The sequence below is a fragment of the Argiope bruennichi genome, chromosome X1, assembly GCF_947563725.1.
Source record: "Argiope bruennichi chromosome X1, qqArgBrue1.1, whole genome shotgun sequence".
NCBI classification, from domain to species: domain Eukaryota; kingdom Metazoa; phylum Arthropoda; class Arachnida; order Araneae; family Araneidae; genus Argiope; species Argiope bruennichi.
The window spans coordinates 117,725,913-117,739,456 of record NC_079162.1 but is presented as its reverse complement, the minus strand read 5'-3'; the positions used below and the strand labels follow the sequence as shown (position 1 = coordinate 117,739,456).

Sequence of the window (13,544 nt, the reverse complement as noted above, 5' to 3'; positions counted from 1 at the left end):
GAACTAGCAACGTGGGGCGGGACACCATTCTGTATGAAGGTGACGGAAGATAACACACGTCTTTGCTGCAAAGCAGGCTTAATGTGGTCTCGCAAAAGCCTAAGATAGCATTCTGCAGTGACGGAACAGGCTTTCCAACCGGATACAGGACAACGCTCTTCAAAAAAGAAAGGACCTAGAATGAAGGACGCAGTGAAACCGCACCAAACAGTCACATGTGGAGAATGTAGTGGTTTGGTCGTGTACGCACTAGGGTTTGATGTTGCCCACATACCGACTGTTTTGCGTATTGACGTCACCATGCAATGAAAAATGGGCTTCATCTGTCCACATGATGTTCAGTAACCATCGTGGGTCACATTCCATTTGTGCGAGCACCCATGTTGCGAAGGCTTGTCTTTTCTCGCAATCTGCTGGTAACAACTGGTGTAATGCCTCTATCTTGTACGGATGCAGTTTCAAGATTTCGTGCAAAATGCGTCGGATCGACCTTTCTAGAATTCCTGTTATTTTACCTGCTTCACGTGCACTGGAACTCCCCGTTGAAATCTCGGCTGCCACATTTCTCATGACCCTTTGGACAACATTGACGCGCTCAGCGCTGATGGATGGTTTGCCATTTCGTGGACGATCCTCTAATCTTCCCGTTCCCTCAAAACGGCGAACTTAATTCAATATCCAATTCAATGAAATTGGCTTTTTCTTCGCCTTAATTCTTTTCACCGTTCGTAACTGTCGCAATGCTTTAGTCGCGGATTCACCGTTCTTATAGAACAGTTTAACCACTAATGCTCGATCCGGTAGCGATAGCATGCTACTGGCGTCGAATGACAGATCCCTTTCCAGCAGTGTGTTTTATAGCTATACTGATTTGCATAAACCGTCTCGGTATGACGTGTGAGCGCCATCTACCAGTCATTTATAAATACATTTTTTTAATGGAAATAACCAAATCCAAAGGCTCTCTGAGCATATTCCCTCAAACCGCAATTTTTTTCGAGCATTACTTTTTTTATTATGATTTTTTGAAGTTTGCACGAATTTATGCTGCAGCCGGTATTTACTTTTTGGTTATACAGTTGACTTAATAACTGTAGTTAAAATTACTGGATATTGAGTTAGAGATTAATTAAAATTTAAATTCTTATTATAACAGATTGAAATTTTTATTGTTAAACATATAAAACTAACTTATAACAAGAAAAAATATTAAAACATAAATAAATTATACTTTAGAAATGCATTATGTTGTTGCTAAACATGTTTGTCTATAGTTATGTGGTGAAATTCAAGATTAATACTGAACCAATCTTTCAATTTATTAATAAATTGAAAATAGATTCTATAACTTTAAGCTGAAACAAAAAGAAAATAAAAGAAGCAATTCACACTGTTACTAAAAAGATTATTCACTGTTGAAAACTAAAAATAAACCACATTTATACATTCAAATATAAATTTAGAATGAAAATCATATGAATATTATCTTTTAAGAAAATTATTGAATAGCTGTACTTACTCTTGAGCTTTTGCTTGGCTTGAAATCCTTACGAAGGAGCCGGTGAATCCACTATGCTTTTAATTTTTCATCCTGGAGAAATTTAAAAATGGACGCTTTTGTACCATTATCACAATTTATTTGCAGTTGAAGACTGAATAATAGAAAGGAATTATCTTATTGAAAAAAGCATTTATTTATGTGAAAACAAATGAGATATCTGTCTAATACGTAGTTTTCTGAAAGAAATACAAAAGATGGGAAATTACCGCCAATGGTTTGAAGACAATCTACACATCTGCTAGCTCGCAGTCAGTTACTTTTCGTCACACTACTTCCTATGACTCATCCACTCGAATTTCAGCCATAGCTGAGGCTTTGTACATTAGGAGGTGTTGGTTATGCACACATATTTATCATGGAAAGTATTTAATATGTAATAAATTCAAAATTACGAGTTCCAAATTTTTTAGTTTTAACACACTTAAATTTGGGCATAAATCAAAGTAAAGGGTGTTTTATAGGGCATACAAAATTTCAGCTCATTTCTGCAAGCTGTTACATTTTTTCACTACTAAAACAAAATAATTAGAAGAGTATTCATTAATTTCAAAATACAAAACCGACAGCAGTTTTCTTGGCATTCATATGTAACTGATCTCTGAATGATTCGCGAATGAAAGACTTGCGGTCGTATTCATCAACCGTAGTTAAACATCAGCTGATTGCTCGTCTGCTCATATAATTTCATTTACAGAATTTAACAAATTATTGGAAAATAAGAATTTATATCCTATTAAATACATTATACGATTGGAACTATTTAATTTTATAAAAATATTGACCAAAATATTATCATTATAACTAATGCATAACGAAGTTCATATTCTATAACAAGAAAAGGGCCATTTGTGTTTGTTTAAATTTTTATGAGCTAGATATTTCTTAGAAAAGTCTGAAATTTCTTGAAATAAATCTACCGTAATTTAATTATTATAATATTGTGTATAATCATAAATAGTATTAAAAAACCAAGCATCAAAACATCATTAGATGACGGTTATAGTATAGTATTAATTTTTGGACGCAAAATGTCTTACATTTATTCCCTACACATGTGAAAACGAAGAATTTCTTACAATTTCAATGATTCAGGAAGTATTGATTGATATTTTAGTTTACCACTGTTTTAATATGTATCAGATCACGTAATTTTAGCTTTATATGAAAATAAAGAACATAAAAGAATCAAATAAAAATTTAAAAGAATACATTTCAGTTTACTTGAATCTCGAAATGAATAAACTACTTGAAAAATAAAGTTTTGTAAGAATTTCTCTAAAAAAGCAAAAATAATCTATAACAATATATTTACACAAATCTTGCATGAAATTCAAAATGTGATGTTCACTAAGAGGATAAGAAATTATACGTCGCTTTTTTTTAAAGAAAAAAATTGTGGTTAGTTTTTGTTTGACTTCAATTATATGAACAATCGCGATTTGTCAAATAATTTTGTTTAAGTACTTCAATGCCTTATTCTTACATAATTTTATGATTTTGAAAAGAATTAATTTAATGATTAATGCTTAATAATAATATTTTAATGCATGTAAAAAATAACAAACATATACAAAAATTATATATTCTAGTATAAGCTTTCGATTATTGAATACTTCTGGATGGATATGGATAACGTTAGAATGATACGAACAAATTTGAAAGGTGGAACCCTCAGTAATTTAAATTTCGTCTTTCAAATATTTATGAAATTTAAGCATTTTTAATTTCTAGTATACGAAATATATAAATAAAAATAACTTATCAGCAAAAAACAGTCGAGCTTGAGATTTTGACAAAGAATCTTTGAAACACGTTTTTAAAATTATACTTGTCCGACTGTAAACACAATAACTAAAAAAAAGAAAAGAAAAAAGGATGAAATTTGGTATCTGGTACGAAACACCATATTCTTAGATTTTTACAAATTTTGAAAGATATCCAATCTCCGGAGGTCTGTCTGGCTTCTCATACAAGTGAAAATGATGATTACAACGTAGGAGCTAAATGAATAAAATTTGATATACATATTTAACATTTGAAGTGTACATCTATATCAAATTTTGAACTAAATCTTTTGGGATTTCTAGGCCCCAAATTCAAATTTATCGAAATGTAAGAAAAATTCACTCTTACCTTGTCATTCCGGGATCTTCTAAATGAAATAGAATCGAGGTATTCCAAGGTGAATTAGATCACATAAACATCGAAATCATTAATCCATGTATTCACACTTTTATTTGTAGGACGAGGACACAGGCACAGATAATTATATACAAATATTTACATATTTCATTTTATGTGCACTAATTCTTAATAAAACACACATCCATCTTTGGTTTCATCATACACACTTCATCAATCAAAACTCAAACCTCAACATACATCTCTTACTCTGTGGGATCATGGGAAATCTTTTCCTGACGTCACTAGCGCGCACACGCTAAAAGGTTACATGTAATTAGGGTTTCGCCAGGAATCCCAAGATCCACCCACCTTTGAGTTTTTATTACAGAAAACTCAAACACAATTATCAAATTAATACAAAAAAGTTCAAAATTACCAAATACAAATTGACAAATATCAAATATAACTCAACAAAACATTTCAACTATAAAGTTAGAAAAAGCATTTTAAATATTAAAATAAATCAAATCATCATTCATCTATCAAAATATATCATAGGTATAAAACTTTAACTAAATTTTCAATTCTCAATTAAAGTTCTTAAGATATGAAGTAGATAATAAAAAGTTCAAAGGATAAGCGTTCTTGTAATAAAGAAAAGTTCAGTTTTCACATTAAGAGTATCTTTATCTTTCTTAACCTCCTGCCATACCTAGAGGTTGTACATCAGGCACAGGTTTGTCCAACGAATCACCTTCAGCTGCACTGGAATCATCACAGCTAGATATTACTGGTAGTTCACACTTTTGGAAAAGTTCCTTGTCTTGCTAACAAGCTTCCAAAGGATACAGTCTCAAAGTTGGACGCAAGATTTCTCCACTTTTGGTTTTCAGTTTTACAAGTCTGATGTTTCCATCTGGCGATGTGAAAACTTCGATGACTTTGCCCAAAGACCAGTCCGTTCTTTTCATATTGTCACTGGATATCAGAACGATGTCTAAGATCTTGATGGATGGCGAGTTTCTTTTCTTTCAAACTGTCTGAGCTGTTCCAAATATTCAGAGCGAAAGCGCTTTCTAAGGTCTTGTCGTAATCTTTGGCGATAAGCAAATCTTTTATTTAGAGAATTACTATCCAGGAGATCAAGAGCAGGTATTCTAACCTCTCTGACTTCTTGCAAGAACATATTGGGTGTAAGAGGTTCTAGGTCATTTGAGTCATCACTTACATAAGTTAGAGGCCGTCCATTGATGACACTTTCACAGTCACATAAGACAGTGCTTAATTCCTCAAAATTTGGAGATGTTTGTCCAAGAACTTTAAGAAGGATTCGTTTAACAATACCGATTAAACGTTCCCAAAAGCCACCCCACCAAGGTGCAGACGGGGGAATGAACTTCCAGTCAATTTTGTTCACAGTATTGTATTTGGTTTTGATCTTCCAGTTAATCTTTTTGATGAGGTTGTTTGCTCCGACTAAGTTTGTTCCATTGTCCGAATAGACGACAGCTGGTCTAATTCAACAAGTCACGTATCTACAGAATGACTGCAGGAAACTTTCTTTTGATAATGAAGTGGTCAGCTTGAGGTGTATTACTCTAAATACTGCACAAGTATAAATGACAATCCAGGACTTCTGATTTCCCTTTAGATAGAGAGTTCCAGCAAAATCGACTCCTATAATTTCAAACACAGAGGCCGCTCTAAGTCGGCGACTGGCAATGGAGCTGTTGGAGTTTCTATTGCTCGTGCATCATAGCTTTTACAAGACACATAGTTCTTAACAACTTTGCGAACAGTTTTACGATATTTCAGTATCCAGAATTCTTCTCCGAGATTGGTCATCACTATTTGAACACCTGCATGACCTAGAGAGCAGTGTTTCCAGCTTTATAGTTTTTCAACTATCAAATGCTCACTTGGTAACACTACAGGAAATTTAAAATTCTTTTAATCGTCCTTTAATGACAGTCTTGTCTTAATTCGGAAAAGTCCATTCTCATCTGTAAATATTTGGAGTTTCTGGAGCCAATTATCTTGTGGCCCTGTGTAAGATTCATTTTCTTCAAAGGAGGTATGCTCCCACCCTCGTAAGTTGAACTTTGCAGGTTTAAAAATCTCTTGCGATTCATGTATGAATTTCATTAATTCCTCTTCATTTTCAACACTATGCACACAGTTGTCTACAAAAAAATTCTTCGAAAGATTTCGAGCCGTTTCGTCGTAATCAGGGGGAGCATTATTCAGATGATAATCAAGAGTTACTCCCAGTAAGAAAGGGCTGGAAGTTATTCCAAAAACTACTCTTTGGTGCAAGAAAATTTTAAAATTTTCTTTCTGCCCACCCTGACACCACAAAAACTTCAAATGAGGCCTATCATCTTCATGGAGTTGTATCTGCAAAAATTCCTTCTCAATATCGGCAATAACTCCATAGTTTCCTATTCTAAACCTGTTTAAAAGAGAGGGAATAAGTTCAACCAATTTGCGCCCCTTTTCTAAGCAATTATTTATTGATGGAGAATTTTTGTATCGGGCAGATCTATCGAAGACGAGCCTGATCTTCGTTGTGGAATTTTCTTTGAAAACAGGGCGATGAGGTAAGTAGTGTACAGGTTCTGAAGTATCGACCTCCTCAATAATACCCTGATCCAACCAGTCCTTAAAAATGTTTTCGTATTCCTCCATTTTTCCTAATTTCTTTAGAGATTTAATAGAATTTGCAAGTCTTTTTTCAGAAATACCTTTGCAGTTTGTTAAGGAAGGATGTCCTTCTACCCAAGGTAATCGTACTTGGCACCTCCCTTCTTCATTTCTAGTTACAGTTTGAAAAAAAAATGCTCTTTTGCTGATTGTTCCAAGTCTTCCCAAGTTTTCTTTTCAATTGGATTACAAATTCCAAGTGTGTCTAATCGCCATAAATCTGAGATGACTGCATCATTAACGTGACAGGATAGAACAGTAGACGTACTGTCACTTTTTTCTATTTCATTTCTCTTTCCCATCAGTGTCCAGCCTAATTTAGTTCCTACACATACTACTCCTGAACTAAGTTGCCTTACCTCTCCTGTGAGCAGTTTACCAGCGACGTCAGCTCCAATTAACAGATGAATTTCTAATGGAGAAGACTGATACAATAATTGGTCATCATAAGCATGCACTACATCAGTTAAAAATATTCTATTAGATTTAAGTTCTCTCACATAGGGAGACAATTTTACTCTAGAAATATGGGAACAAATCTTTTCCTGATCTAACACCTCAAAATTACAATGGTAACTATTATCGACATTACTTAAGCGTACCCGATACTTTTTATAGTTTTCCGCTTTTTCAACCCCGCTAAAAAAAGAATGCAAAATAGATTCCTCACTGATAACTTCATAATTCATTCTTTCTGCGGCGTATTTTGATATGTAGGATCTTTGAGACCCTGTATCATAGAGACAACGAATTAATTTAGTTTCACAGTTCCCACGAATTTGAACTACTATTGTTTGTAAATAAACTTGACTTAAAAATGTTTTATTAGTTAAAGAGCTGTCTGTAGCAATTTTTTCTTCCGAACTTTTGTCTTTACTTTTATTACTTGCGCATTCATCATTAGCATGACACATGATAGATAAATGTTTCCCATTGCATTTAGGACAATTAATTGTTTGTTTACAGAAACGCGCAATATGTTTGGGTTTAAAATTTAAGCATCGAAAACAAATTACGCGGTTTAAAAGAATGTCCTTCTTTTTTTTTTTTTTTCATATGTTAAATCTTTCGCAAACCTACAATCTTGAGTCATATGCGATTTATTACAAAAAACGCAACCTTTATTTTTTGAATCAACCAGATACGAATTTCTTCTCCAATTATTAAATAAATCAAAACCAGATGGCCTATTTACTTTTTCACGAATATGATGATTCAGCGTTTTTGTATTATGTTTTTCTATTTCGAAAGAAGAACGCACAATAATCAATTTTTGTTCCGATCCGATTTCCTTTTTAAGAAAGTTTAAGAGATGAGTCAGCCTATCACTCCCCGAACTTTCTGCTGTAATTAATTCGGTTTGATTTCGTTCGTAAACTCTCAATAAATCGCTTGGTAAACATGACTCTACAAGAGGATATAGCAATAAGTTATCTCTTGCACCTCCTAATGATTTTAATGCTCTGAGTTGCCCTTCTAAAGTATCGTACAGTTTAATTAGAGAATACTTTTGACCTTGAGGATTCGCGTTATTTATGACAACCGAAAGTAGCTCTCTAATGTAAATTTCGATCTGCAAATCATCTCTTCCGAAGCGCTGCTTTAAACATCTGACAGCTTCCTCATAATTTTTTCCTGTTGGCGGGAAAGATTCCACTATAGTGAATACTTTTGACCTTGAGGATTCGCGTTATTTATGACAACCGAAAGTAGCTCTCTAATGTAAATTTCGATCTGCAAATCATCTCTTCCGAAGCGCTGCTTTAAACATTTGACAGCTGCCTCATAATTTTTTCCTGTTGGCGGGAAAGATTCCACTAACTGTATAGCTGGCGAACACTTTTGTGTTGATTGCAACAAATACTGAAATTCATCATCGTCTACAATATCTTCATCTTCATGAATTTTTTTAAAACTGTCCCCACCATTGAAGCCATTCTTTAATGTTTGTGCTAAATTGTTTTAATTCTAGTTCTGGAAGTCTAAACTTACGATTAGTATTATCGACAGATTGTTTCATTACAGTAACATCTGGTTTCGGTTTTTCTAAAGCATTTAATCTTCTCTGTAGTTTCGTTTTTGTTTCTAAAAATCTAATTGCTTCATATTCTAGATCAAAACTTTCTTGAGTGCACGTTGTATCGCTTTGCAAAATAGCAAAAACCTTGGCTAAATCCTAGAGACGGGAACCGCCAAATTTTAAAGCTAAAGTTGCCAATATGGCAACCCCTCTACGCCTCCAATGTATGGCAACCCTGTGAAGAGAATGGGGTGATGTCGGTGATGTAATTATCAACTAATCAGGTATGAATTGACGTTGAATATCAACCAATTAGGTATTAGTGCAGCTTTTCGCGGGGAATTTCTAATTTCTACTGCTCCCCAAGTTTTGTAAAGTATTTTTTTTTCTTACTTTCTTCGATTTTTCTTGTGGTGCAAAATGGCTGGTATGAATGTGACAAATGAGGAATCCCTTAAATTGAGAGGTTTTTTCGATTTAGAACGTTTGGAAGCGAAAGCGTGTGTTGAATGGTGCATGAAAATGGATTTAATTGCTGATGAAAGTGTGGTGAATGCTGGCAGGATATGGTATTAACAGAAAGGAAAGGTTTGTAGAAGGGAAGGACATTAATGTAAATTAAAGAAATTCACATCGTTAAATCGGGTGAGTTAAAAAAAAATTTGTATTGTTATTTTTGTGCATTTTTTTAAATTTAACATTGTTCAAATTGTGCTATTTTTAATTATTTCTAATTCTTATTTTTGTTCTTTTTGTATACTTCATGCCAAATTTTTCTCCTGCCATAGCCCCATGGACGCTGTAATCTTCAGAAAAAAATCTCTTGAAAATAGTCATAATATTGAGAAATATAATTCTGAAGATTACAGCGTCCGCGGGGCTTGGCGAGGAAAATTTGGCGGGAAATCGCCAAATGGTACCCGTCTCTAGAATTGTACCAAAACCTTTGTATCTAAATCATTTAATTCTTTATATTTTTGTTCTAACAGAACTATCTGTGCCACCAAGTTATCTGTGTCCTCTACTTTGTTTTCTAAAATTTCACAAGCTTTATTTAATGATCTCGTAAAATTACTCCTCGTAGGAGTTATTAACTTTTTAATACTTTCGACATCCATTTCTAATAATTCCTAAATTCTAATTCCAAATACCTCGAATTCTATATCTATTTATGTTAATTATATATACGTAAATCCCGGCAGGGATGCCAGATTTTGGGATTTCTAGGCCCCAAATTCAAATTTATCGAAATGTAAGAAAAATTCACTCTTACCTTGTCATTCCGGGATCTTCTAAATGAAATAGCATCGAGGTATTCCAAGGTGAATTAGATCACATAAACATCGAAATCATTAATCCAAGTATTCTCAATTTTATCATCACTTTTATTTGCAGGACGAGAACACAGGCACAGATAATTAAATACAAATATCTACATATTTCATTTTATGTGCAATAATTCTTAATAAAACAGACAACCATCTTTGGTTTCATCATACACACTTCATCAATCCAAACTCAAACCTCAACATACATCTCTTACTCTGTGGGATCATGAGAAATCTTTCCCTGACGTCACTAGCGCGCATGCGCTAAAAGGTTACATGTAATTATGGTTACGCCAGGAATCCCAACAAAATCCGTTAAAGGGTTGAATTCGTCTAAATTCGTTTTTATACTCTAACTATATACAGAAACGTGTCTTTTTATGTTGAAAAAATATTACAGACAACATTAAAAATCTTAGTCAGCTTGAGATGCCAATTATTCCGCTTTAATATATATAAATCTCTAAAAATTTATATATAAAATATCGGAAATTTCATTGTCAACAAATTCTGGGAAACTGTAACTTTGACTCCGTTGCCCAAAAGCATGAAAATCATCTGTTATATCACTAAGCACGAAATTCATAAGTTTCTGAAATTGTTAAAATGCTTCGTCGTATACTTACCTATAATCCACTGAACTGCGTTGATTTTGACTCAGGTTCGTTCGAGCGCATCAGATTTGGTGCAGCATCTATTCAAGGATGGCGACGAAATTTTGAAGTAAGTACAAAAATATGAAAATAACATTTCAGCCATTTTAACTAAGCAATTTTTGCATGAATTTGTGTCTAAATGCTTCTATTCCTGAAGTTGTTTAAGTTTCCATAAACATATGTTTAGAGAAAGAAGCGAAACTACATTATTAACAAAAGATATTGTACGATATCTCATAGTTGTTGCTCTAAATACTTGTCAATATCGTGAAGATATCGTAACGATGTTAGGCGTTTCACGCGAACAGAGAAGTGAATATTAGTTGTAGGATGAATTAAACCCGTGGAAAAAAAATCAAGTTCTTGGAAGTAGTCGCATAATTATTCTAGTAAATAATTCAAATTTTGTGTTTTGACACTTTAAAGAATCTATTAAATTATTCTGCATTTTCATAATGCCGAAGAAAGAGTATTTAAAACAGTAGCGATTTTAAGTATACTTGAAATAAATATAATCTATATCTATCTATACTTATATAAAGCTCAATGTGTGTGTGTTGGCGCTCTACAAGCAGACCGTTTAACCTACAGCTACCAAATTTAGTACATGTATACCTTAGAGGTCGGGAATGTGCACCTGGGGTCCCTTTTTCTGAATTTTAATCATCAATTAAAAACTAACTTTCCTGCTTAAAAAATCTTCATTTTCCCCCCCGCCAAATCAGTAAGGCTTTAGTTTTTCCCCCACGCTAATCAGGCTAGGCTTCACATTTTTCGGCCGATTATTTCAAACGATTCTGTTTATTTTCTTAATGTTTGATGCATTTAAAATTAAACATTGTAAATTAATCAATCTTTCAGATTCATTCTGAAGTACTTTTGAATTAAAATAAAAATTTGTAATCTGCATAACGTTACCCCAACTGGCGTAGAAAAATTCACGCATTTGTGTTATAGTCCACCTCACGATTGTTGGCGTTCGACTTCAGATGAGTCCACTTCAAAACGGGTTGGAAACAAGACGAGCCAAGGTTGCTATAATCATGCGTTGGCGAAAGAAGTTTCCTTCGTGAAGCGTCATTATTTGTTTACGATTGGCTTTGCGAGTGCCTTGCGTTTATTGGTGCTTTTCCGACTTCTTATATTTCTAATCTAAATATCAGTGCCATAATGCCTGGGAATCGCATTGTTTCCAAAGAAAGAAAAATAATTATGAATGTTTTGAGGTATTTTGAAAATGAATGTTCTTAAAACGAATTAAGTATCCCACTTTGTCAACGGATCAAAAGAGCTGCAGAAGCGACCGGTGTTTCGACTAGAACACCGTAAAATTGAACATTCATCAGCTTTGTGGCTTCTTTTTTTTTTTGCATGATTTGCATCTTGGTTTTTCAGTATATATAACTTTCTCTATTGACGGTTCTTATGATGCTTAAATATTTTTGATGCTTAAATATTATAGATTGTTAATATTCAAATTAGAAATTCTTTGTTTTTGATAGAATTAAGACAAAAATATCTCTGAAAAAATGATTTGGTTTGAAAGCTAATGCGTAATAACATGAAATTTCATCTGGCTAATGTAAAACTTGATTAAATAATATTGAATTTTATTATATAAGGCAATAAAGATTTTTCTAAAAATCTGAGAAGCAACAGCTTTTTCTTTCGATTAAATTATTTCAATAAAGTTGCAACACATTTTTTTTTTAAACCTTGAATTACTTTTCGGGAGGAAGTAGTTGAGTATTTCACGGAATACTCGAGTATTTTACTGTTTTCTCTTAACAATGTAATCGTATTTATCTAGATTGTCATCGATATTGCAGAATAAAATATCACGTTCGAGTACCTTTCAAATATTACCGATTTCAAGCCAGATCTAGGGGGAGCGGTGTCACCCCTCATCCCCTCCTCTCACTAAGTTCCTGGGAATCTATATAAAGTCTGAAACTGCATATGCAAATACCAGCTATCTTGATTGATTATAGTAATGCTGAATTAACTTAATCATATGATAATTAATTAATTAAATCATAAGATAAATGATTGATTCAGCCATATAACTGTAGTATTATTTCATTCGCCACGACTTTTTATTTTCACAAATATCGTATCATAGAAGCTGAAAAAAAAATTAACTGAATGCTTGAGACAAATCCTCCCGCTAATGCGCCAACTATGGAAACCTTGATTTGCGGCTTGCTTTTATGGCCCTCCCCATTTCCTGCTAATTCGATGTTTTCGACTCAACCGTCGAGCGCCAACAATACTGAGGTGGACTATACCGTAACTGGCGTTGAAAATTCACGCATGCGCATTGTGTTCTGATTGTTGACAACTATTATCAACGGATGAGGACTTGATTAAAATTATTTTTAGTTAGTTATATGCTTTTGTAATTAAATTGTATTTATGTTAGTTATATATTTTTTGTGTATGCTAATAGTTTTAAGTACATCGTTTTTTAAGTAGTTTTTTTAACCCATTTTCAACCGATTATTTTAAACAATTCTGTTTATTTTCTTAGTGTTTGATGAATTTAAAATTAAACATTGTTAATTAATCGCTTTGCTCATGATGAATCAGAGAAAATTTTGTTGACAAATTCTTGAGATATTACATAAATTAAGAAAGATATTCTTTAGTGCCCATAGGGTTTAAATGCTCAGTAATTATGTTTTCAGTAATCATATTATAAAAAAAAAATGCTTTGTTTCAGTAAAAAATATTATTATATTAATTGCAGAATAATCATTTCCACTTTAATTGAAAGCATAAATTCTACGGCAGCTAACAGGAAATTAGAGATACATATTACGTTATGACTGAAGGCCTTTATATTATGAGTGAATATATGACTATCAAAATTTGAAGTTTTAAAATATTTTGATGAAGAAGATATTAAAGTAGGAATTACATAAAATATTTAACTATTAAGGCTTCTAGTTCTTAATAGAAAGAATAAGCAGAAATTCCTGTAATATTTATTGCTATGTAATGAAATGTTATTCTTTTACTTTGCTTAAAGTTCATAGTGCTAATGAAATTTATTTTTTTAATTTATTATGAGATTGTTTAGTTTATGATTTCAATATTTTTTTTATTTTTATTTATTTATTTATTTTGCTGGAGTTGGGGATTTGATTAAA

General features: G+C 32.9%; 2 protein-coding genes across 2 annotated transcripts; both read right to left on the bottom strand.

Moving 5' to 3' along the window:
• Positions 1 to 4,682: 4,682 nt before the first annotated feature.
• On the bottom strand, positions 4,683 to 5,530 carry LOC129959378 (uncharacterized). The gene is made up of 2 exons (XM_056072198.1): positions 5,379 to 5,530; positions 4,683 to 5,199 (listed from the first exon to the last, which is right to left on the bottom strand). The coding sequence occupies exons 1-2, from the start codon at positions 5,528 to 5,530 to the stop codon at positions 4,683 to 4,685; spliced, it is 669 nt and encodes a 222-aa protein (XP_055928173.1).
• A 105-nt stretch (positions 5,531 to 5,635) lies between these two features.
• Positions 5,636 to 9,716, bottom strand: LOC129959377 (uncharacterized). Its single transcript, XM_056072197.1, has 3 exons — positions 9,682 to 9,716; positions 6,748 to 6,907; positions 5,636 to 6,331 (listed from the first exon to the last, which is right to left on the bottom strand). The coding sequence occupies exons 1-3, from the start codon at positions 9,714 to 9,716 to the stop codon at positions 5,636 to 5,638; spliced, it is 891 nt and encodes a 296-aa protein (XP_055928172.1).
• Between the last annotated feature and the right edge of the window lie 3,828 nt (positions 9,717 to 13,544).